This window comes from Diadema antillarum, unplaced genomic scaffold (assembly GCF_040938485.1).
Source record: "Diadema antillarum isolate AM-2024a unplaced genomic scaffold, OU_Dant_1.0 scf00000211, whole genome shotgun sequence".
Lineage (NCBI taxonomy): Eukaryota > Metazoa > Echinodermata > Echinoidea > Diadematoida > Diadematidae > Diadema > Diadema antillarum.
The window spans coordinates 2530337-2557771 of record NW_027271100.1 but is presented as its reverse complement, the minus strand read 5'-3'; the positions used below and the strand labels follow the sequence as shown (position 1 = coordinate 2557771).

The following is a 27435-nucleotide window of genomic DNA, read 5'->3' as shown; positions in this document are numbered from 1 at the left end:
AGTCTGAACTTTACTGCCATAATACATGCCTTTCATATTTTCATATTGTCAAACAAGTCATGCACATGGCTGCCAAATGAAAACACAAAAACAATGATCAACTCATATATTGGTTTCCTTGCATGACTTCTATTATTAGCAATAGGACAACACTTATTCAGCACCATGTCAACACAATTTCTGTGTTCTTTCTCCACTCTATAAAGCAATGTTTGACTTTAAGCAATATCTCTTCATGCATCTTTCACAAAACCTTGGTAAACTGCTCATCATATCCAAATAAAATATCAACAGAATCAACAGGATATCAATCAGACTGTTCTTATATGTGCAAGATATGATCAGATCACCACATAAAGGTTGCTTTAAAATTTGTACTATGCCTGCACTTGGAACAAAATATAATGAGAAACACAATTCAGGAACTATAACATCACAATATAAATATATTCTTTATAATACATTTCACATTTCTGTTCTCCAATGGGGCTTAGGTGCAACTCCTTCCAACTTGTCCACTGCTTCAGCACACAATCTGTGTTTCCAGCGAGATGTGAGTGTGCTTAGTGTCTTCACTCACCCCCTGTAGTCAAGATTTCATCATAAAATCTCTGTCATAAATGTTTCATGCAGGGCTTTCCATGCTGCATCATCACCACACTGAAGGAAATTGTCACAATGAAGCACTACACTCCCATGATCCTTGATCCAACATGAAAGCTTGAGAATGGCCATAACACACCTTTGACCTTTGAGCTGCACTGGTTTCATATTGCGCCTCTCGTCTCCACATTGCACATATGCCAGGCCACGAGGCCCTGTTTCATAGCTCCATTAAAAGAGTCCTCAGCCATCCAAAGCTGCCTGTCAGTGTATTGTGGAGAACTCTTGTAGCACACTCTGCTGCTCTAGGTTACTCACACCGGAGTTGGTTCGGAAATTCTCCACCACTGACCTCACCTGAAATCAAATGTAAAGTCATGACAATTAACTTGACTGGTCTAAAAAATTGAAGTGCTATCATTTCGAGATGCAATATGGAATATGACAGAACAACACTGCCACATCTACAGAATGCAGGTCATCTGACATCTACATGTTTGGTTGCAAACAAGTTTCATGTGAGTATATCTTCATTCAAAAAAGTGACATACATGCTGTTTGAATTGCTATAACACATCAAGGAAGGCTATCACAGAAGAAGAAATAGGAGAGGAAGAAGAAGAAGAAGAACAACAACAACAACAACAAAAGGAGGAAACAGGAGGAGGAGAACAGAACATTTTTTTTTTAATGGGAAAAAAACAAGCAATACTTAACACATTATGTACAAATATTCGTTGGTGAAAGAACAAAATACAGTGTACAGTCAACATTGCTTAAGTCAACCTCGCTTAAGTCGAATAATCACTAAGTTGAAGGCCTTTTCAAATCCTCTTCTCTTTATATTCTATTCATTTTAATCCCTCATAACTTGAATTTTCTCTAAGTCAAAGCTATTTCTTCAGTCCAAACAGATTCGACTTAGGCAAGGTTAACTGTAATACTGAGTGGGAGAGATTGCTTTGATACAAAAGAGTATATTAAGTGATTTGCTTACCAGCTGGGTGAAGAAGGCAGACTCTTTGGGCTTCTCTGCATACCTCTCATACTGATCCAGACTGTCCTGCAGCTTCAGCGTCAGCGTGTCGTAATTATTCTTCACGATGGCAAGGACCTTAAAAAAACATTGAAAACACAGTCACAAAACAAAGTGTGACATACAAGCCTAGCATAGAAATTTATAACTTCTGCACAGTCATGAAAACAAAAGTGCTCAGCATTAAACTGTCATGTCCCATCTATAGGACAGAAGATTTTACACCAGTGATTGCTCTTCTTTATTCCTTTCACCAAATATAAATGAAATGACTTTCAACATTTAAAACTTGCTATAACATTACAAGCACACCAATGCGCCTGTATGCTTGTACATCTGTCTGTATGTCTGTATGCATTTTGCGCATTGTATGTGTTGTGTTCTTACTATGTGACAAACGACAATGGACACGGACACGTCCAGTTAGTAGCCATCATTTATTCGGAGCCAACAGTGCATGATCATACAAAACAGTATGTATGTACCAAGTGTGTAAGTATGTACATTTGTATATTGCGTTTGCTTATCTGTATGTATGAGTTTGTATGAATGTATCTGTGTATGCAGATAAAACTCTCTATAGGTCAGTCAAACTAGAGTCAAACTTACCTGTTCCTCAGTCAGACCCGTTGTTTGATTGTGTGCTGCCCATGAGTCAATCTTTGGGGTGAAGTGATTAATGATGGCCCTGCAACAAAGGTGAAGTAAAAAGGATATATGACAGATTCTATCCAAGCTTGTCTTACATAGAAAGGCATATGTTCATATCACTGCATAATGCTAACCTGTATACAAACACACAAATACACATATACAAACATATTTTACTGATGCAGGCAACTGGTCTCACAGCTGCAATTCTATTCATAATTATTTCAATATCTACGAACATCTTGTAGATTATATGCAAAGGACAGTCACACATCAAACAATTGTGTATTGTGGACATACATGTAGTTGATTATTGTGGTAAGATGTGAACTGACCTTTTTTCGTCCAACTTAAGCTTTGTGTTCAATGCTTAAAAACATACAAAAATACAATTAAAACAGTACAAAATGGTTGTACACAAACACACATACAAAAGTCATGCAAATACTGTATACAACATATATTTTGCAGAGTTTTTATTTTGACAAATTGTGCGATTCGGGTGCTATATGCGAATTTAACAACACACAAATATATCACCTCTGATCCCAACATGAATGTGACATGCACACATACATTTCACCATTCAATACTGTACTCCACAATCACAAATTTAACCACTCATGAAATTGTCAGTCCCTGATACATGAAATATTACACTCGCTAAATATATGTTGTATACAGTACAGCATTTCAATACAGCACAGCAACATAAAACAAATATGCATAACCACTGTTCAGGCTATTGATAATGTTATCAACTTGACTGTGCTTTTGTATTTGTTATTTTTTCACTAGAAGGGCTTTTGGCTGTAACTACAGTGTGCTAGAATTGATTGTCCGAAAACAAACATGGTGACCTGAAAGCAATGCACTGTAGTCAGGGTGACAGGAGAATGCTGTAGTGGAATGTTGCCGCTTACCTGATGTTGACAATGTTATTTGCCAGTTTGTTTGCTGCCTCTTTGAACTCTCCATTGTTTGTGATGTGTCTCCTGGCTGTAAAGAAGATTCAAATCAAAGACAAGACATAGATAGACATCAGACAAATCCCATTTGTGACAGCTGATGTGTATGACTATTCTCTTAGATCATTGACTGCTTACAAATCTTTTCATCCTAACACCCTACAGATGTATCACTGAAAACCGTATCTCGACAATGATTTCCAATGTTACGATAATCTAGATACTTAACAAGAAAAAGTGTTATATTTAAGAAATTGCTGAATTTAACAAATCTTTTTTTTCTCAAATCAAAACTCATACCAGAGTACAAATTAAAAGTTAGCCCAGCAAGTAATCCTTCTGATCTGAAAGAAAATGAGACACTAATCACTCCTAACAACATGCATGCATCCAAAACTAGCGAGCTTCCATAAAGACCCAAATAGACACACAAATTTACTCTTTCATGATCAAGAACTAATCTGCTTTAGTAATTTCAGGGAATTAAGAATAAAACAGGATAGCAAGAACCTTATAAACAGTAGGTAAAAATCTTCAAATACATTGTCTTTCAACTTAACAAAGTAAGCAAGTACAACCTAGTGTTTGCCTTTGGTAACTTCCAAGTTGCTTTCTAAGTATATATAAGGCCAGTGTGTCTGCCTGTTGCTCCTTACCCATGGAATAGACATTGTCAAAGACTTGGTGCATTCTGACAAGTTCATAGTAGAGCTGGTCATAGCAGTTAGCTGAAGGCAGGAACGTGTCTCCATACGTGATGAACAGATTAAACAGGTTTACCACCTGGGCAGAAATAGATACACAGGAATAAAACATGAACCATTCCTCTTTACATGATTTAGGCCATGATGCCTCACTGCACCCATGAGCAAACAAAGAATCTTGAAGATATATATGTCTGTGTCAAAGGGTGCCTGGTGTTGAAAAGAACAGGGCAAACTAAAACATACTTTTAATAACCACTTACATATCGGTAAAATATATACCACAAATTTCATTTACCAATTCTACACTCTGTAAGAGTAATTTAGACTCACAGGGATTTTACCCACTGCAGACGCTTTGATACACCAAATGTTTATAATTTTATTCTAATCAGTTTTCTGTAACAGTCTTTTGAGAAGGAAAAAGGAGGAAGATATCACCTTGCTGTACGAGGAGTGTAATTCATCAGCAGGTTTAAGTTAACAAGTCATTAATGCAGATTAGATGATCAAGAATTCGTAACTGAGTTTACCTATGCTTTATTGGTCCGTATCCACACCTCCTTGATTTAACTACAATACTGTGACAGCACATAAAAGATGAGTGCAGAATGTACTGTTTGGCTGTTTAGTTTGTTTCTTACATGAGATGGAAATGTGTTTATGAGACATCATATCTAATGTCATATATGTAACAATCTAGTCACCATGACATGGATTTTATGAATGATATGTTGCTCTCACCTTACATGCAAGCTCAAAAATATTGTTCTCTGGTAGCAAGACGGATTCACTGGCAAGGAGGTACTTGAGCAAGCTGATCAAGGCTGGAGAAAAATAGCATGACAAAAACATCGTTCATCAATCTGATTTGATTCGATTTGATTTCATGTTAAAATAAGCATGTCATATATTGGGTATCATTGGTAATCAAATTGTAAATTGTAAATTTATTGCTCCCAAAATGTACCATGTCATGCATGGTACAGCATTTAGCATTATTCAGAATAAATGCCAGATGTGAACAGTTATTATACATCAGCACATCTTTTGAGAAATCTAATGAGACGCTAGGCTAGCTCACTACTCAATAAAAGAACACATCTCTCCTACAAACAAATCACACTGTAGCAACCATTAATAATGCCTGAAATGACTTCCAAACATTTACTTTCTGTTTTCTCTCATTCTAGCAGTTTACAGTCTGTATACAGTATACAGTCAATGATAACGATGCATCAAATTCATCCTGAACTTCCACAGGTAGTGTTCTGATCTAAACTTTTAGTAATCAACTATTATTCCCAACTTACGCTGCTGCAGACATCTTGAACAAGCACTGCAGTTTCTTACCTGTCCAGATGTTCTTCCAAGAGTACTGCAACCGGACCCGACATTTCTTCTGGTAGCACAGGACCCTCTGTATCACACCCAAACATTTCCTGTCAGAAAAGGTCGAGAGTTCAACCAGGGGAAACATCTTCTCTGTCCCATACATGTCTGGATGACAACGTGGCTGCTGTTATCACAAGGATGTGAACCACCAACCTACAGCTACAAGGCAACAAGCCAGGATCCCATAATCTAAAGCCCACCACACACTACACAATCTGACCAGTCGCACGACTCTGGAGGCAAGCTGGGTTACATGACTAGTCGCGTGACTTGACACTGCACACAGTGCAATCAAACCACACAGCTGGGCTTATGACTGCACTGGCATTAGTACATATAAAACTGATTGGCCGATAGTCCACGACCGGGTGTGAAAATTTGACATGTTAAATCTTCATGCTTAGGAATGCAATCCACTCATATGACTAGAAACTGGCAAGGCTGGTGTTGTCACATTTCTGGTCGCTAGGTCGTATGTGGCAAAGTTGTGTAGTGTGTGGTGAGCTTACAGAGACAATGGCGTTGAAATTCCAACCATCTCTACTTGGTGTGTGTGTGTGTGTGGCACTAACCTTCATCATCAGGAGAGGTGCCAGAACCTTTGGGTGCATAAAGCATCAATCTCACAGACATGGTACAACATTGCTTTCTCCTAATTCTACAGAACATACGACTAGATTTCTGTTATATGCTAAAAATGTCTCCACTTCTATCACTTCTAGCAGTATTCACAACAATCTGCATTCTTCATGTAAGCAATTATTGAACTGCCTATCAATGCAGCAAGAATGGACTTTATGCTTCATGAAAATGACACATTGCTTTACTATTTCATTTTTTTTTTGGGGGGGGGGGGAGGGGGTGGGGGCTATGATAACCTGAATACTTACAGGTACAATTCTTGTGGAAGATTTCGCATCATGTGACTCAAGATGAACTCGACCATCAAATCTGGGAGTGGTTAGAAGCAAGAAAAAATATGTCAATCAAAATCAACACTAAAGTGTCATATCCACCAGCTTTATACTTCACTCAGTGGCTTAATACTGAACATATGACTCGTGGCATTTTTCTATGAAATTCATTAGAAAAACACATTGGAAAAAGTCAAAGTATAACAGTGTAGTCTCCATCTATTCTAAAAAAAAAAAATTCTTAACACACTATAAAAGCATCGAAACTAAATTTTGCACACGCTTTTACACTTCAATATCACTATTCATCTTTTGAATGATGATATGGCACATTTGCATAAAGAAGTGATATGCCTACTTTAGACCTACATGTGAAGTGATGCCAGTGATTTTGCATACAGGGTACCTTAGTCAAAATGCTGTTCTTTTGAGCCATAACATTGTGCTTTATTTACTGCTTAGCACAGATGTCAGAAAACGATGTGTCAATGAATATCATAGATTATCTAATCCCCTTAATCCAAGCTGTCTCACAATAGCCTTCAGCCTTTCTTCCCCAACTGAGTCACTGTTATGCCTCAGTTGGGTTGGCTAAACTTAAAATAATTCCATTGTGTTTAGGGGATTACTTGAATGCTAATGACAAATTAGTAGCCAGCCAAAGAGTTTTATAGCAGCTACTCAAATCCTCTGCTCGTTAGAGCTAGTCACAAAAAATTCAAAGTCTGCAGGACATCAAAAACTCTACACACATACACATATCATCATGCAAATCCACACATTCAAGCAAAGAGCCCGGGGATATATAAGGATTAAATTTTAATGTGCTTGCTTTGCTGATTAGCATGTCTTCTGGAGTGCTTTTTTTGTCATCTATGGGCACAGATATCTGGAAACTGCTGACAAAAAGAGATGATCTGATCCCCTTAATCCCTATTGTGTAACCATGGCCTTCTTGTTGGACTGAGGCATGCTATCTGAATGCTGATGAAACAGCACAGCAAGTAAGAAAGTGTCTGGGCACATAACGGGTTAAAGAGGAATGACACTCAAATATACATGTGTGAATGCAGCAACATTACACGAATACATCAGTGATCATTTGATGCAAATCAGACAATCCATTAAAAAGTTATGCATTTTGAAAGTTTTGGTTAAGCTATTGGTTGATGAGAAAACTTCTTCAGTTCTTGAAGTCATATATGGAAAAAGATACAAAAAGAATTATAAAGATAATGCCACAAATTTCAAATTTTATGAAAAATACACATTCCTTCAACTTGTTACTGACATATGTCAAGAGTAATACAATCCCCCTGCTAGTTTCACAAAATGTAGTCTTCTTATCCAGTTATGGCGGCACCAAAGTTTACAAATTCATAACTCTTGAATGGATTGTCTGATTTTCCTCAAACTGTCACTGATGTGATTTACTAATGTTGCTGCATTCACTTAATCTATATACATGTACATGTGTATTTATTTGCATCGCATTCTCTTTTAGTATTGAGCAGTTTTGGAATGATACCAGTACTCAACATGTGCACCTGGTAGACAGGGCAGAGGACCTCACCTAATAATGCACAAGCCAGTGGCCTGGCTGGGAGATCCTTCTCAGCTGGCTGCTTTCTGTGCCTCATTGGCTGGTAGAAGATAAAGAGATGAATTACAATCATGGAAAATTCATGTCATTTAACTTCTGATGTGCAAAGTTTCTGTGCTTCAATCATACAATGGCACATCAAGTGGTGCATTATTCACAATAGACCTTGGGCCCGTTTCATAAAACTTGCCATCAGTGACAAGTTGTCATAGATGTGACAAGCTACTGAAATCCTTGCATCTGATTGGCTGAGAGCAAATTTGTCATAGAAATGTGGCAGTTGTCACTGATGACAAGTTTTAAGAAACGGGCCCATTTCGTACATAAAATGTATCATGAGTGACAATACATGTCAGAAAGCATATCAGGGCCCTGTTTTATGAGAGTTATAACTGATCATATAGTTGATTTCTATCATAACTCTATGGCAGCCCAAGTAGGAAGGGAATTTACAATTGATTATATCTTTTGATAGATTGGGGCCCAGAGGAATTATCCCCAGAAGACAATTACTACCAATGCTAGGCAAATAACCTGCATTCCACTCAATTGCAGGCAAGGATCTACAGTTGGATGTAATCACTGCAGTCAAATTCTTTCTAAAGTAATATTGATAGTTAAGCAGTATTGATCTATGCACACTCACTGCTTGATGAAGTGGAACTCTGAACGTCAGGTTGGCATCGTGAAGAAATGAGTAGGCATACTGGTCCTGCACATAGAAGGTGGATGATACAAACTTGTAATACAATTTTGTGTGAATCAATGATCGTCAGCCATTGTTTATTGTCAAAAGTGACACAAAATTCAATGCTACAGATCAGCACAATGACACTGACAAAAATGTCAAACTAGAAGAAACCAACACTTACTCCATCATTTTCCCTCTTTTAATAGCACAAAAATGTAAAAACACACATAGGAACAATAGAGTGCAGTTCCACACATCCCTAATTACTGAACTTATCAACAAGCAATGGGTCAAATAAGACTTCAAATATTTTATTGAAAGTAGATGGCAAGTTAGTGGCTTTACCAAATCCAATTTCATGTAAGATGTGTCACAATGGAAAGAAAAAAAATTATTCTTGGCCCAAAACAAATTTTCTAGTCACTAGTCTTATGGTCTGTGACACACTGTTGATGAGAATGGAGATGTGGACTTGGAACTTTCTAATGCTGTGTTTGATTCCATGAACTGTGACTGAGAATATTCACTCACCTCGGCTATACATGACAGAATAATGAGACACAGCTTGGTGTTGTTCAATCTCTCCTCATCTGTTGATATCATGGGGAAATACAGTCATTTATGTCATTGTGAATCTGTCCAATGCAGTGCTTACTAAAAAACTGGGTGATTTAAATCTATATGGAACTGGCAGTGGGCAGGCAAAATTACACAGTGCACTGTGGGTATAACTGTCTATGTGAACCTCAGTTAGATAAGGTAGAGAAAACTAATGTAAATTTCACAGTTTTTGGATCAAAGATCTGTTTCAAAGGGTTTCATTTCATTTGCTTAATTCATCAGTGATATAATCTGACCTACTAATTTCTTTGCAATGCATCATTAGTGCAACTCAAACATGGTGCACCCAATATCTCATGATGCAATGACAATTAAATAATTATTATCTTGAAGAGCCTGTATGCACAAGGCTAGCTAACTTTTGAAGCTCTGTTTGCAGGAGTGCATCTGACAGTTACATATCTTAAAAAATTACTTCCACACATATCAATATCAAATCTGGGAGCATATCACTAGAAATATTCCAGTAAAAAAACAAACTTTACTTGCTTTCATAATATACATGTGTACATGCATGATAATTACATTTTAATAGAATGTCTAAAGACAGACATAATCTCCCTCCCAAAAAAGAAGGTACACACACACACACACACACACACACACACACACACAAATAATAATAATCAAAATACAGCTTATGAAATGTCTCTGGATCTTCTGCCTCCATTGAGCACAGCTAGACTGTTCACCAGTGACATTATCAACCAGTATTTGATGTACTGGTACGTAAAGATTTACATATCACAACTCCACTTCAAAAATGAGGATAGCGACTAAATATTAGGTGTTTGGAGGAGCTTTCTTACAGTGTACATTAATCTTGTGACATGACAAGAGTGAACTTGTCAGGCACTGCAGGTGGACACCCTAATCAGGTATGACAATGATGATAGATACAGCAGTGTACTTCTGTTATAACTAGCACAGTTATAACAAAATTCTGGTTAAAACAAATTAAAAATTCAAGTCCAAAATTATAATCTACATATCTTTATATAATTTACTGTTTGGCTGTGATGAAATTGTGAAAATTGCAAGTCCTGAGAACTTCGTTATAATGGGAATCCCTTGTACTGTATCATGGCTCGAGTTTTGGAGTGATGTGCAAGATACCTTTGAGATCCTGCATGATGATGGAGCAATAGCTGAGGAAGGTGACCAGGATGTTGGTGGAGCCTGAAGTGTTACCACCCACTGCTGGGACTGGGGTCTGTAGATCTGGAAACAAATAGACAAACAATGAGGAAATGATGAATCTAAAACCCACTGCTTTATGCAAACCATGTGTGCTATGTAGAAAACTCTATAGGACAAAACAGAAAAAGCAATAGGTTACAAGTTAGCAAAGTGCATAGGCTTTGTCATTAAATTCATAAGCATGAATTGAAATGTGAGATAATAGATGTATGAGGATGCTTCTAACTGATGCAACAAGTCATACATTCTCCATAATGATTATTTATTTCTCACCATCCACTATTTCCTGGACTCTGAAACAGCATTGACATTTAGTGATTTAACATTTATAAGCAGAAACCATTCCAGTCTGAGTAGGAAATTTCATAGAAAAAAAATAATAAAAAAACCCAAATCATTACTAACAGTCAAGTTGCTAATGTGACTTCACCACTTCCTAGAGCCACAGCTACCCACTCCTAACTGTGTATTCCAAAATGTCAGTAGACAAGGTACCATAAAGTGTTTAGAAACACAGGAATTAACCCAGTGATGTGCAGTTATAATACTTTAGGCTGTTTGATACTTTTGACAGTATGAAGTTTTACTTTCTGCAATCAGGCTGATTCTATCTGTGAAACTGACCATTAGAAACATTACCAAGACGCCCTGGAATTAAGTGCCCATTTATTTGTGAACACAGTGAAACATGTCCTCCGATTAATCCATATCACATAAACTAGTGTGTGTCCTTGCATCACTTTATCTACTCTCAGCGATGCTGCCAGTCTTCATATTGTGGTTGTCTATGGCAGATATCAAGTAAATGCCAAATAATGCTTAATTATTATCATTTAACCACTGATACATCAGGTTTATGTTGACAAGCACATAGCAGGGTGCTACATGAATGTATTACAGCACTTTGCTCAATTATAGTCATTGTCTATGTCCCACCGATTTGGGGGGTTGCACTACAACCATGTGTATTTCCACAACTCAAGAAATTTTCCAGTATCACCTTTTTTCGGCCTGATAAGAAGTCCTTGGCTGGAATTAACTGCTCTAATCTATCTGAAGTCTTCAAATAAAATTGGCACTGGAGGACTAGCACCTTGGTACTTGATGAAATCAAAATGAACACAATAAAGGTTAATAAAACACAACACAAATTGCAAGAGTGAAGAAAATTGAATTTACTGTTCACTACACTCGGAACCGCTGGTGCTGGAGGGGTGGTTGGTGTTGAGGGAGGGCTGCCTGTTGTATCAGTATGATTCTGCAAACAGGAGGAAAAGAATTAAAAACTACAACAACTTTTGAGATGAGAGCATGACACTGGAGAAATATGACTTGTAAAGGATTGCAGATTGTGAAGGCATGTCAATTATACTCTCTAACAAGACAGTATAGCTTATTTATGAAACTTTGTTTCACTTCTAACAGTGTGCTGCTTGAAAAAAAATATAAGAAAGAGTACATCTATTTATCTCGACCATCAATAGAGGTAGCATGAGCACAAGACATCCAATGTATGTCCAAGCAATAATACACAAAATATCACAGTTATGGTAACTTTTCAGAATATAATAATATCAAACAATTATTTCATGATGGTTTATAATGTATCATCCATTCTATCTCTGGTTCATTGTTTCCTGCAGCAACATGAAAATCTAAAAGATCATAGGCAGTGGATGGAGGAAAGAACCTGACGTGAATGAAGAGCTTTTGACGTGATTACTCCATCCAAACAGTGGAGGAACTTACATGTGAGAGTACTGTGATGAAGTTTCTGTTGAGATGGACGGCTTCGTAGAGAGCAAGCAAGTTTGCGTTGTTGGGATCTCTTCTGTACACAGCAAGAAAATATGACAACCATGAAGAGTTTATCTATCACACTGCATCATACACAACATCAAGCAATGTCAACAGTTCAAATTGTCATCCTATCCCTACATGCAGTTACTGAGTAGCTAGTACAGTTGTGGATGGCTAATTTGTTTGACTGGTTTAAGACAACTTTAGGCAAATGAAGACTCTCATGGTCTGCCATGAGTTACTTTTCACAAAACAGCAGCTGAAAACAAAAGTCTTGTTGTTAAGCATGGAAGGGATTCTACAGCAACTTTATACAAACTCAAGCAAAGTAATGTCTGTGCAACAGACACACTGTAATTAATGGAGTGCAATATACAGAACTTATGATGAATCAGAAGAACTTCAAACAGAACTGGGCACAGCAATGAATCATTAGAGGTAGCAGTCAAATCTGTAATGTGTTGAGAACAACTTTCAACATATTTTGTACTTTTTTTTTTCCTTTTGCCCTTTTCTTCTGATTGAGATGATATACTCCTAATATACTCTAATATAATGTTATCCAAACTTATACCCAAATTGATAAGTGTCCCCAAATGGTCACTATTGTATGTCAAAGAGGCTGCATCTTTTTATTCATTCCCTATCTTATTCAAATTTTCACTGATTCCTCTACATTTTGAAATCAATTGTAACTTGAGAGATGAGTTTTGATTTCCACCAAACATTATTTGAGACAATTCCCTTAAGGTCATCGAATCTTACCACTCCCTCTTTGGATACTCACAGTGTAGCTCTTGTCGACTCTGTCTCATCTGAAACAAACATGTTTCCAACCTTTGTAAACAAAACAAAATAAAACAAATACAGAAATTACAATTATTTAGTGTGAAGAGGATCATGAACAAAATCACTGCCATGTTCTAACCTGTGATGTACTGGAAAATTAACACACTCAAATCAACAAACGTCCTATCAATGTGACTCTGCCATCTGTTTATGATAACTGATGAACCACAAAAATGTATAATGACAATTTTCTTTCTTTTTTTAATTTCTAGATATTCCTAAGCCAACCTCCACCAGGAAAATGTAAGTGTGTCTGAGCAAATTATATTGCAGAAGTAATTCTGCTGTGAGAAATGCAATGATGTTAACCCTTTCCAACACATGCAGCAAAAATAATAGTTATAGGTAGCATGTCTTGTTCCTTCCATCTACGAGGTGGTCAGAACAAAAAATGATTGAAGTATATTCAAAAACTCTGATAACTCAATGCTTTCTCTTGTATTTAAAGCAATTTCCACTTTACACTAACCTACATTAAACAAGCTGCAAATTATTAAGACTCTTTTTGAAATTAGTTGGCAAAGAAAAACAAATTAAAAGACAAGCACAGGAAGCATGCGAAAACGGCAACAAAAAAAAAAAAAATCTGGCTTCAATACAATTTACAGAATCTTAAATGCATACGAAGGAGCTTCCTCATAAATATGCAAATTAGCTAATTGATATTCAAAATGTTGGGAAGTTATGTTGTATTGTTACTATATGTGAGTTCACCATCCCAAGCAGTATATGAATATCTAAATGTGTTTCAAATCACAAACAGAATAAATACATCCCATAATAGCTATGAAGGCATCAGAAAATCACAGGGGTAATTTGCATATGTTATGAATATTCATTTTTATCTGTCTCTTGGTAAAACACAAGCTGAAGTTACATTTTCAGCCATTCATGGTGTTTAAAAAAGTGAAAGCACCTATACCAAATTACTATATTGTATAATTCCATAGTTGAAGGGACAATTAAACACAATCAATGCTATTCCACGAATAAAAGTTGGGAAGTAGTCATTTTACTAACCGTGCCCGTAATTTTATGTTTAAATTCATAGAGGATAGTCAACTTACTACAGTGATCCTTCTGGTTCAGAACAAGTGATGACTTGCATGTCATGTGAAAGTTACATGAGATGTGCCAGCAGTTCATTGTTACGCTTTGGTACATATGCAATCTGATGCATGCCCAGAAAGATCCACAGTATGTCACAGTTCATAATTTGAAATGGTAGAGCACAGACTTTATGTCCTACCAATGTGGATTGACGCTATTGTGTATTCTATCTCTACTACCATCTGTTTCACATTACTGCATTGAAGGACTTGTGACCAATATAAACTCATCTCTTTGAAATATTGTCACATACACACACACAAAAAATCAAAATAAGAAAGATATATTAAAAAAATAATAAATTTTACAATGACTCCAACCATCTCTCTCCTGCTTTGTAAACAATAGAAAGTAAATCACAGATTTGTGAACCACTGTAAAAGACGATATATTCATATTTCGCAAATTGGAGCTGACGGCCTTTCATGCAGTATGACATATCATGCATATTGTATAGGCAATAACTGTCGCGTGCATTTTAATTTTGCGAATGTCTCCGCTCGCAAAATTTGCGAAATTAAAATGCACGCGAACATTCCTCGTTTTACAGTATGTGGGACCTGTCTGCCTCATCTCACCATGGATGTAATGGACGAGAACCAACCACTCCCCTGCTCCTCTTCTTGCTTAGCCTTGTATCTTCTGCAACACAATACAAAAAAGCAGCACCATGTCAGATGTCAGAGCACAATTCACTCTTTCTTAAATATGTCACAAATCATGTCTGAACAATACAGATGCTGTGAAAACCTACAAACTTGAGCCCTTTAGAATTTTCACTCACAGGACACTACATCAAAACTTCCTTTTCGTACCATCTGCGCTCCTATTAAAGAGCTCATGAATAATGCATTATAACATGCATAAAATGTGGTAGAATTGTGCAAGTTTAGTAGAGCTCCATTGTGTATAGTCTGGTGAGAACACAAAGAGGTAGTATTTCAATACAAGACTATTGATTCTATGAACAAGCTATAAGCTCAGTGTGAACATTCTTACAACTTTGTAGATACCCTTATACATGTCTTCATCATTAATGAATTGTAATGGCTACTGTCAGAATCTGCTGTGAAGTTGCATGGTCTGCTATACAGTAGAACCAGCAAGATACAACTTCTTGAGGCTTCACATCAAAAGGCATAGAGGACCAAAAAAATGTATCTTTGCTTACTACCATTATGCACCAATACATTATACTCACTTGTTGAAATCTCCCAGGATGTTTGATATTACATGTCCCAATCCCTATCAAAGGAGAGAACAAGACACAGAAGTTGGTGATGACAATCAGGAAGCCAATGACAAGAGAAAAATGTGGAAACTAGAAAAGCACTCATGGAGTGCACATTTCTGCCAAGCAGCTCATTTCTACCCGTTATACATGCAGTTCCAAATATCCCAATATAGAAGCCTTTGGTTTATGTCATCGGCTTCCAGCTACGCAGCGCCTCGCCCAAGCAGAGCACGCACTTTAGAGCGCATATATGCAAACCTCAAATATGCACAGCTTGAACTCCCAAGTTCACTGACCCTATCTGCCAAAAGATAAAAAATCCATAAAAATTCCCAGATCACTATCTAAATTTAATTATCTGTTCCTTATTGTTACTAAAATTTAATCATCTGTTCCTTGTGTCATTATTGACCTTTCCTGAAGTTTCATTCAAATCCATTCACAACTTTTTGAGTTATTTTGCAAACAGACAAACCAATGCCGATGAAAACATAACCTCCTCCTTCCTTGGCAGATGTAATAATGATAGCAAAATGAGATGGAAAAGCTGTCAATTACACTGAAGACTATGAAAAAGATGACAAAAGACAAATGCAATGACTACACCAACAAAAAAGGACATGAGAATGAAGACATAGTTCATGATGTCAACAAAGATGGCAGTGATGGAGAGGACAATAATGACAAGACGAGAGGACAATAATAACAATAATGACAGGATGAAGAAGCCAGTTACAAAACAGGCTATGATTAATGATAATTAATGCAAGAAGAGTGAGAGAAAGAAGACAACCAAAACATTGAAACAGAAAAGGTGAAAACAGCATAAAGAATGAAGTCCTGCGCTAGAATAACTTCTATCATTAAAAATGTGAAAACACCATCACTCCTACCACAGTAAAGTTTGAAGAATATTATTGTTACAGTGTTCTAAATGTCTGAGCCTTAGACTGTTTACTTCCTTTCACAAGGAATTTAAGAGGAAAAAAGAACTGCTATTACAGCGCTAAATAACTTCAAATGTGTTGTAAAAAAAAGTGCTTTGAGTGGTTATTGTAACATTAACAATGACAAGATAGGTAAATGCTACAATTACTTACATTCAAAGCTAGCTCATCATCCAGAATTGACAGCTTCACTATGTATGGATTGGCAGACTGTGTACAAACAATGAAATTCATGATTAATGCTCAATATTTGTTTGCAAAGTAGTTAGAATTATTATGCAATCACAGCAAGTAATATCTAACTAGCCATTCTGTGCCTATTGACACCCCAATCATTGCAGATTACGAAGCAATCCCCGAAAGTATTCTTTCTTCCCAGTGTCATTTTCATCTATTAATCTGTTGACGTAAACATATATCATTACTTAAATACAATTGTAAGTCTGACATGAAAAAAATAAAAAATACAAGGAAAACTGAAGATTAAAAGTTGAATGCACTTTTTGCATCTTTTGACACAAACATATATGATAAATCAATCTGGTTCAACAAAAAAAAATATAAGTAAAATTAAGATTAAAAGTTGAATGCACTTTTAACACAAACAAAGCTTGCTGTCTATCAACAGTGCTAGTCAAGGTCAATGCTAAAAATAGAGGAGATATGTGGCTAAAAAGTGGTATTTTGATGTTTTGAAACTACCTCATATTTCCTGTAATTGACAAGTAGTGTGAGCAGAAGCAGGGCCTCGTAACCATGGTGATACCTTGCAACTGGATTGGCCAAGATCTGAAAGATGAAAGCTGAGTATCATTATTTGGACTTCAAACCAAAGTGAACATTTGATATACTGTAAAACGAGGAATGTTCGCTTGCATTTTAATTTCGCGAATTTAGCGAGCGCCAAGATTCGCGAAATTAAAATGAACGCAAAAGTTCTTGTCTACACTATATGCACTGAATGCCAGTGGCTGTTCGCGAAAATTTCATGCCCCAAAAAAGGCCGTCGGATCCGATTCGCAAAAAATTCATGCCGCGAATATATCATGCTTTACAGTAGTAGTATGCCAAGGGAAATCATACAAAACCACATGAAACAAATATTATAACAGAACCTAAACAGCAAACTAATGCCTTAGAAATCTCTACAAATGACAAATTTTGGTCTTCACTTAAAGTAAAAAAAAAAAATGGGGTGTTTGCACTAGAAAGTACGAGCAATTATCTTTCAACATTCACTGCCACTTTCAACCTACTTGAAAACAATAAGCAAACATGTTCATTTTCATATAATAGTTTCAATACAAGTACACAAACAATACAAGGCATGAGATGTGTGTGTGTCTGTGTGTATGTGAAAGAATCCCCCCCCCCCCCACGGAAAAAGACTTTAAACAATATTAACAATTTGTTAATGCCATAGCAACTTTTTCAGTGATCCAAATGACAATATAAATGTGGTGCAATGTACTTAATGGTGACCATACTTTTAGAAATAATTAGCTGTTGATTTCTACTGTTACCTGTACAATGGACTCAAAGACACTATTCATCATTAAATACTCCAAAAGGGTGTTCTGGCTGACATTGTCTGCTACCTATGAACATAAAACAGAGGAGAAATTTAATTCAGTTCTTTTTTTTCTGACAAATTAGCACTTCAAGGACATAAAGAAATTTCACATGCTCAATAACTGATTCAAATAAACTTGTTTTTTTTTTCATATTCAATCAAGGAAACCTCTTACTTGTCTAATATTTGTGTGTAAAGCATACGATGAAGCAGTTCTCAAAGGAACATATCATTATGACCTTGGCCGTATGGCTGCCTTAGGACACTATTGAGTAACTGACATTCAATTAGTCACAACTTTTGAACAACACTTTCAATCTAGCAAAGACTTTCACACTTCTTGTTTCATTGCAGAAACTACTAAAATCACTTTAAAAGGCTACAATAAACTTTCACAGTCTGTATGTGATGGATATTTTTTTTTTTATTCTTTTTTTTTGACAACTATCAGGAAGGTTTTCAATATACAGTGCAAACTTAGCATGTAGCCACATCAGATGAGAATGAACAGATACCACATTAAAAGTGGAGCCCAGTTCACAAAAGAGTTTTTGCAATAATTGAATTTTTTCACTAACAACAGCAGCCATGGCAGCAGTGGAGCTTTAGTCAATCTGAGACAAGTATTGATGATGTCATCACAGTAGCTGCAAGTATTATAACAAACAATAATTGCATTGATAGATTAAAGTCATTGCACTTGAACTCACTGTGGATATGACGAGGAGAACTTTGAGGGAGAGGTTTTTGAGACTGACGGATTGGTCCCCTGTCAGGATGTTGTTTAGTCTCTCTATCAGCAACTATATAAAATACAAACACAAAAACACCAAAAGCATTAGTTGTTAAACAAGCAATGGTGCTATACACACTATGACACAGAGAACTCACATTTACACATTAACTACCCAACACAACTGAAATTGCCTTTGCTGAGTCATCTCCCCCTGAACTGTCATTGACAATGTGATCATCATGAACCCTGTAAAACTGATTGTTGCCAAAGTCATTGGCTAGAAATAATCTTCAAAGCATCAAATGCACCACTCAGAATTCTTCTTTGTCTCTGTGACATCTCATGTCATACATTTCTTACATTCACTGGGCAGGCAAAGGTATAAATGATACAACAGTTGTTACTGACTGCAGCACTGCAACAGCACAGTCAATGAATGTATGATTCTTGATTAATCTCTTCCACAATATTTACTAACTGCTGTAGAGATATGCCACCAAATGCAGCACTGGGGATAAAGTGTGCCGTTAGGGATAAAAGGCATCATGAAATATCAAGTGTACATCATGTGCATTTGTTTAAGGGTGAAAGGTCAAATCATGGTACCTGCATGACAAGCTCAGATGAGTCAAAGCCAATCAGAATGTTGATGACATCAAAACCATGGTCCACCATGGCTTTCTTGTACACACCTCGGATCAGGGCACACAGTGTCTGCAGAGAAACACAAAACAGAAAACACATGACATTCAATGAGTCACAGATGCCACACTTAAAACTTCACTGAAGAGAGACCTACAATGGTGTAACAATGCTGACACTATCTATTAAACTCACATGCTTGTATAGATAAAATTAAAACTGAACAGTATGTTGTTCTACTAATTTGAACTACATACACAGTATGCTCTCAAAATATGATTTTTTTTTTTCATAGCATACAAGTGGTACATGAAGGGATACTCTGAAAGTGCTTTCTAAAATGAACAAGCTATGAAGTGTACCTGTATGTGAACTCATAGAGTTTTGTGATAAGCATGCTTCTTAACCAACTAGTAAATGTATCCTAACTGTAACAGCTAAAGAACAGAGATAACATACAATGTTAATCAATGCTATTCAGTACTGTATTATGATTAATAACAAGGGTCTTCCAGTAAGACTTTCAATTGCTTTACTGTAGTCTGTTTGTCTAAATTACGGGTAAGTTTGATAACATACAAACAAACAGCTAGCTTGTGCAGGCATTGCAACAGTTAGCCCTTGTGGTACTGAGAAAGATGCTTAGTGGCTATATTAGTAAAATAAAAAAAGAAAAAGAAAAAGAAAAATGAACAGATATGAAGCATGTACACTGTATGTACAGTATGTGTCCTACCAAACATATTTCTAATTTTAATTCATACTGACCTGCAAAGCATTGACAACCCGGATAGGATACGATTCCTGGAGAGCAACCACACAGTGGTAGAACAGGGTGTTGATATTCTCCTGAAAAATTACAATGTCATGTATGAAGATAGGTTGCCTATAAAAAGATGCTTTCAAAGGAAAATTGAATAGCTGGTATTGAAACACTTTTAAAAGGCATGGCTAAATGTAGAACATTACAAACATAGAAAAACAAACAAACAAATATGCCAATGTAGATTACCACATCAATTGTGAAGCTTAGCATATCTCTTTGAGCATCTCCATGCTTTGTATCAATTGTGAATGAGTTCCAAAAATAAATGAATTTTACCTTCTCAAGATTTTGAGACAACTCTATATTTCCACTGTCCAAACAAAGTGGATATATTATATTGCAAAATGTAATATTGATCAAAAAGGCTTAATTGGGTAAAAGCATTAGTAGTAAACTGCTCGAGGGAAATCCTATTCATAAATTTTCAATGGATATCCTATCGCAATATTTCTCCTATTGCAATGTTTCTCCTATCGCAATATTTCTCCTAATTGCAATATCAAAGTGTAAATTAGAGCTTTAAAGCTGACTACCCTAATCAGGAGGAAAAGTTGTTGGCAGAGTCAGGCCCAGCTAGGGCCATGAAACCAATCCTGGCCTACCAAGATGGTTGTTGTTTTGCTTTACCTTCAGACTCATCAGTTTGGCTGGACCAACATTTTCCAGTAGCTTCTCAATGTAGCTTACATTTGCCTGGAGAGAACCAATTAGACATTAAAAAAAAGATGTATTTTCAATGTCCCATATGATTATATGAAATAAACAACAGGCCCACTGCAAATACAGTAACAACTATTTTTGTTAGCTAATTGTTTTATCCCATCAAATAACTATTAGTTGCCTTATACATGTAACTGTAGGGAACTTAATTCAGCTGCATTTATTTGATGCAAAGGACAATGATATTATGCCAGTAATTAGCTAGGTGCTCTGCAAATGTGCAGGTCTACAGGGCAGTTGTTGTTGTGCATACTTTTTGGTCATTGGACAGGAAAACAAATCTTGCTGCTGGTCATGCCAGGGAGTTGGTTGCTATTTGCATGTTCTGAATGACATGCTTTCTCAAACAATAGTGGGGGATTAAATGCTTGGGGTAGGGGTTTGTTATAGATAAGCATTCCCTTAAACATGTGCTTTATATGTTTGTGATCGAATAGCAGAGAGAAAAAGAAAGATGATGGGCTCTCTACAAACACTGTAATTGTGAATCTGATCTTCTACTTCCATATCAATACATTGCATCCAATAGCATGCAACTCACATAGAACATGTAAAAGCTAAGTTTTGATACACATGAGAACAAGTAAATCACAAACAAAACATACTCTACACTTGGCACTCTTCTTGGCCATTCCATGAATTTTATTAAAAGCAAATCAGTACAACTAATGAAGGCCTCTTAAAGACAAAATCCTGAGGAGAGCAATACAACACCTTTAATATCAAAGGATAATATCACCTGATAATTGACAGTGTGGTTTGACACTTACTTTCAGCAGGAAAAACTCTTCCCAAAAGTTTGCATTGTCTCTTGAAGGATCTTTACCCTATTGAGAAGGACGACAAGATTAAACATCTATAATGCATATAGAAAGGACAGAAATATAAAATGGGTTAGGCCTACACTATTCTTAAGATATTAGATAGTAATTCACAAATCATGTTTTCCAGAATTTGTCTGGTTTGTGGACACTTGTGGACATGTATGTAATGTTGCTTAATAATGGTACAACTGTAAGACATATGTCATCTACCATTATAGTCCATGGTTACTTTAAAAACAACGAACAAAAAGATTAGAAAAAACAATCATATTACAAGTTACAATCAACATGCCTAAATCTTGCTCTCTTGTAAAGTACATACAGTCATACATCAATTACACAAATGACATTGCTTGAGAGATGATTTCCCTTCATTGTATACACTACAACGGCATATACCCATGTGCATTTTTCTTTATTTAAGAGTTGCAGTTTGAACTACAGTGTACCTGTATCTTCTGAGCATTGTAGTTATTAGATTTCTCAAAGTGCCATCTTTTTTTTCTCTTTTTTTTTTTTTGTTGTTGTTGTCCAGGCCAGCTGTCAGAGGACATGATGAGATCAAAGTGGAAAAACAGTTTTAAATGTTTTTGTAACACTTTGGAAAGAATTAATCAACAAGTGATGCACGTCCATGCGTAGTATTAAATTCCATGGTTTGATAAAACCAGAGCATTGCATTGATCCAAGTGCTAATGAGAATGTGTCTGCATTACTAACATGCACCTGACTATCTGCCACGTACAATTTGTATGTGAAACACTCTCCCTTTTCTACTGTCCCAGCATTGCATATTCCCATTCAATTAATGCAGTGTAGGTATTATCTATAGCTAAGCTGCACAGTCTGAAGACTTTTATCTAAAAGTTGTTGACTAAATTTCCATCTGCTGAGAAAGATGCTTCAGAATGTAGAACACATGCAGGCAGCTTTTCTTGTTGATTGCACATGCAGCAATTTGTCAGGTTGAAGAGTTGTAATTCCAGTAGAAGCAGAAAGCTAGAAATGAGTACGTAAATGGCAGCATTAAGAATGTTGTTACAACTTATGACAATATTTGTATGAGGTGATAAGCACAATCAGGGTATGCAATCATGACTTTCTCACTTTAAAAAATTGTAACTTCTAAAAGAATGCACCAACTGACTTAAAAATTCACATGCAGCATGCTAAGACATCAGTTATCACATGTGGCATGACAATAGCTAATTTCTTCTCATTTACTGTTAATTATTAAAGATTACCGGTAATTAACAAAAAGTCCCCCAAAACCCACGTAATGCGTCAAAAAAAGCGTTTACAACTTACGTAAAATCAAGATTTGAGGTCCATATTTTAAGTCTACCCCTATGTGTTTGGTATCAAATTAATGGATTTTTTCCTGGCATTGCTTGCATGCAATAAAAAACAGTGGTTCTTTCAGCTGGAGAAAGTTATAAGGTCTGAAGTCCCATCCTGGTAGGAGTGTAATGCTGGCTTATTTTTGTGACATTGTGACCTTTTAACCCATGCTGTACAGCTATACATGGAGAAACAGCTTATTTTTCTGCTTTTCCTGAAAGTACTGAAGACACACAACAATATGGTGCGCTGTTTGCCAATAAATGTTCAGCCAGTTTTGAGTTTTGAGCCATTTTCAAATGCTGAGGAAAATAAGTGCAGCCGTTTTTCAGTATTTTCAGTGAGGTACATGTATATCCTAATTTGACTACTTTAAAGAATCTTTTCCCCTTATTGAATATCCTTGTTTTTTTAACCATGAATTGTACATGTAGAAATCTATTGTGTGAAAATTTTAGCAAATTTGAGCAATAGGAACTTATTTTTTTATATTTTTACAAATTGCTGAGCATAAAAAAGTGTGATACACGCCCATGTTATACTGCATGAAGGTCATATGATAAGTGTTCAGTGTTCATATTTCAATGCTTGTTCAATTTCTAAAGATATCATACAAACGTAAGCAAAAACATAATATTTTGGCTTAATATGTCATTGTTTGAGTGTCACAGCTTGGATATCAACTCAAGTCATCATAAATCTCACATTCATTCTTCTATCTGTGTTTACAAATATGAGAATTGATCCAAACACTGTGCGCACATTCAAGGTCAAACTGTACAGATAATTTTTTGATGAAAAATATCATATCTTCCAAAGTACCAGCCCTAATTTCATAAAAATTTGTAATAATGGCCACTATATGTCTGTTACCTATTCCTGAAAGTTTCGCCTCTTCACTCTTTGGCAAAAGTGAAATATGATAAAATATGTAAAAGTGGTTTTATTTGAATTCAAAATAATGCCTACAAAATTGATCATCCATTTCGAGAAGTGAAAATATGAAATTTATTCATATTTTGTGATATGTCATGGCTATGTGCTGGAGGTGAATGAAAGGGATATTTATCAGGAATATCTAACAGCAATATCAGATGAAAAAAACATTCTCCTCTTTTTTAATGAATTTTTCCAATATATTAGTTATTTCAATGTAATTCAACACCCCTAATTTAAATGCTAATTTATGCACAGTTTAATGCAAAATTTTGACTCTTTCTTTACATGAAATGAAAATTTGAACACTCAGCTACAACAAACAACAAAAAAAGCATTTTCACCAAGTTTTTTCATTTTTGCCCTGTTACACAATTGCATACCCTGATTGTGCTATTGACCACGAGCATTATTTTGGTTATGCAGTTTGTTTTTGTATGTACACTCTGTTTTTCCCCAAGGACAATCAGAGACTGGGATAGGCTTCCTCAACACATTACTGAACTACCCTCTGTTGAGCAGTTCAAGAGAGCCATAGAAGCCAACTAAGCATGGCAGAGATCTTTTTTTTTTTACTTGCACAATGAGCACCTGTATATTTGAAAGAGCACAAAGCACAAACTGTATCCATTGTCAGAAACACCACACCACAAACCCTCATCCAGTTGCTGAACAGGCTTTGATGAGAAGCATCATAGAAGTAGAAGTAGAACTTTAAAATTTACCTCAAAAAATGAGTCATAGATGTGGAGGACTTTTTCCTTTAGCTCCATCTTGGAGGAGGAACCATGGCGCAGGAGCTGTCGATTTGGGCGAGGCATTTTGTGACTTGACAAGGTGAACACAGTCGATCTAGTATCAATCAAGTAATTCTGCACAAGATAAAAAGAAAATGTGCAGATCTATTAATATCTAAACAAGAAATAAAATATGCAATTCATACAACGCTCACCCTTTAATTTAAATTGTGAGGCTTTAGACAACTCTACATTTTACATTACATCCCTTTGATATAAACTACAGTCATTCAACAATGGTGCAGAACTACACACACATGAAAGCCAAAGCCCCTGTAATTTACTGTATTGTTTAGTAGGATAGTAGATCATATCTATTTTACGTGCTTTGTCTATGGGAGCTGCATGCATGGGCAGGCCCCTTCCTGAGCGCACAACTATTCCGCATCGTTCGCGTTTGAGGACGATAGCTACAAATTTCCGATATCGATCAGTGAACTTTTGGTTCTATACTTCTATTGCCAGTATTGGAATCTTCAGCATTTTTCCTGTATGTGAGTGGGATTTCATAGAATTTCAGTCATGAAATGTGATTCAAACATGCATAAATATTAACTATGACGAGGTGCGGGTCACTCAACCCCATATTTGAGGTTGAAAAAATGTGAATTTCTTTGTGTTTTTAAATTTTTATGTCACTTTTTTGCGATTTCAGTCCACACAAAGTTCTGTGAGGCTAATCTATGAAGTCTCGCGCGTACAGAATGTCATCATTACGCAAAAATGTGCGTGTCCGTATACCGGTAATACCACGCCTGCATATTCTGAGATACCTGGGCTGGGGTACCTGTACCACAACAGCACAAGTCTATCATGTCTAAATTATGGAATGATAACTCCACAAGACAGCACAGCCACAGGATCAAATACCAAAAGGATCATACTTAATCATCAATTCACAACACAAAGGTGAAGACTACACATTCTGAAAGCTACTTTCACAAAATATTTTAAATGCATCTTCACTGACGGAAAAAAAAAAAATCCAAAGAGAAAACATACAACATCATTCACCTTAACGTTAGACATAACTACAACTAGAGTAATGTTAGACAGCAAAGTGCGTGCCTAGGGCCTACAATTGTGCGTACATTCATGCATTGTATATACGGGGTACAACTGCATGGCATGGGAGACTCGGGTCTCGGCAGGTCTTGTTATGTCTTGATATGAATGATGCACACCAACCTAGACAAGTTACAGTACGGTAGGCCCGCTAGATCATTACCACGAATAGTTAGGGAGGTGAGACGCCCTGATGAGGGGCTGGGTTTAGAGTCAAAAATAGTCACAAAACAGTGCCGTATACTTACGAAATCATCAAAAACCGCACGATCTACAGCAATACTTCTTCGAGAACACCACTGCATCTACGTGAACGCCCTGCTGCGTGCATGCAATACACGTCACATTTGGTGAAACTTGGTGAAAAGGAAAAAAAATATCAGTGCACAAAATTTCTCGGTTCGATTGCTTTGCCTGAAACTTAGCTCGGAGAAAATGAATGAGAGTCGATCGTCGTACATGTACGCGTAAGAACACTGGTCGTACGTGGAAACAAGTATGCGTTGCCAATTTTATTAAATTAGTGGTGAATTTAAAAGTGCTAATTGTATTTTATTATCTTTATTTTGAAGTTGTTTCCCACAAAATATCAACATGTAATTGTAACTGATGGGTATTTGATAAGTGGTTATTATTCGCTTTATGGATTAGCCAATACGAGTTTTATAATGAATCGTGAATATAGCCTATTAGGCTGGGTCTTCATATATTTTACTGCCACTTCTCACCTAAAACCGTGTGACAAGCAAACAAACAAACAAACAAAAAGCCTTCACAATAGTTTTCGCTGCCACTTCTGTCCCCAAATCGCCTGACTTAAGCCCCCCCCCCCAAAAAAAAGGTCTTAAATGATGAGAAGCAGCAAACCTCATCTCAGAACTTGTTGTCCCTCACACAAGAACGTTACAAATTGTATGTTACAAATCACTGAACATTCTTCCCAGATGCCATCCAATTATTGTGGAACAGCCTTCCTCTGGATGCTGTCAACTGCACCTCTCTAGATCTATTCAAAAAGAGGGTGCAGGACATAATAATAATAATAATAATAGCTGCTTATATAGCGCATAATATTCCTGTTATGGAATCTCTATGCGCTTTACACAAATGGGTAGAGTACCATAAACTACAACTTACATAATTTTAACAAAACAATATAATTAAACATACAAAATACAACTTATCATAATCATTTAATAACAAAACAAATATGTTTTTAAGGACTTGAGGAAAGTGTGAGTACATGTGATGGCCCTAAGTTGACTTGGTAATTTGTTCCAGAGTACAGGTGCTGCTGACTGAAAAGCCCGATCCCCATATGAACATGTTTTGGTTGCTGGTATAACTAATAAATTCTGGCTAGAAGATCGTAGATTTCTTTGTGGAATATATTCAATGATCATGTCAGACAAATATGTTGGGGACTTATTTATCAATGTTTTATGACATAATGCAAGGATCTTAAACATGATTCTCTTATCTACAGGCAACCAATGCAGGTGTGACAACAAGGGTGTTATGGGATATGGGGTTATGGGACATACAACTGCGTTAACAACCAGGGGTGTTTTTAGCTGCACATAGTGACTTTGTAGACATTTTAATGACACTCTTTATGCCTGCACCACACCTGCCCACACACTGATACA

The 27435-nt window shown here is 36.4% G+C and overlaps 1 protein-coding gene and 1 non-coding gene across 2 annotated transcripts; one reads left to right on the top strand and one right to left on the bottom strand.

Moving 5' to 3' along the window:
* Positions 1-395: 395 nt before the first annotated feature.
* On the bottom strand, positions 396-26163 carry LOC139724322 (armadillo-like helical domain-containing protein 3). Its single transcript, XM_071635467.1, has 27 exons — positions 26035-26163; positions 24650-24796; positions 21594-21650; positions 20731-20796; positions 20046-20126; positions 19242-19349; positions 18610-18702; positions 17850-17924; positions 17029-17115; positions 16480-16536; positions 15347-15390; positions 14724-14787; positions 12974-13023; positions 12136-12217; positions 11566-11644; positions 10303-10407; positions 9097-9155; positions 8521-8586; positions 7845-7914; positions 6248-6308; positions 5316-5404; positions 4707-4789; positions 3915-4041; positions 3214-3289; positions 2249-2327; positions 1601-1717; positions 396-960 (listed from the first exon to the last, which is right to left on the bottom strand). Exons 1-27 carry the CDS (start codon positions 26089-26091, stop codon positions 868-870), a joined length of 2172 nt encoding a protein of 723 aa, XP_071491568.1. The 5' UTR covers positions 26092-26163; the 3' UTR covers positions 396-867.
* Positions 14110-14212, top strand: LOC139724376 (small nucleolar RNA U13). The gene has a single exon (XR_011710466.1). It is a non-coding gene; the product is annotated as a small nucleolar RNA U13 (small nucleolar RNA).
* Positions 26164-27435: the final 1272 nt, after the last annotated feature.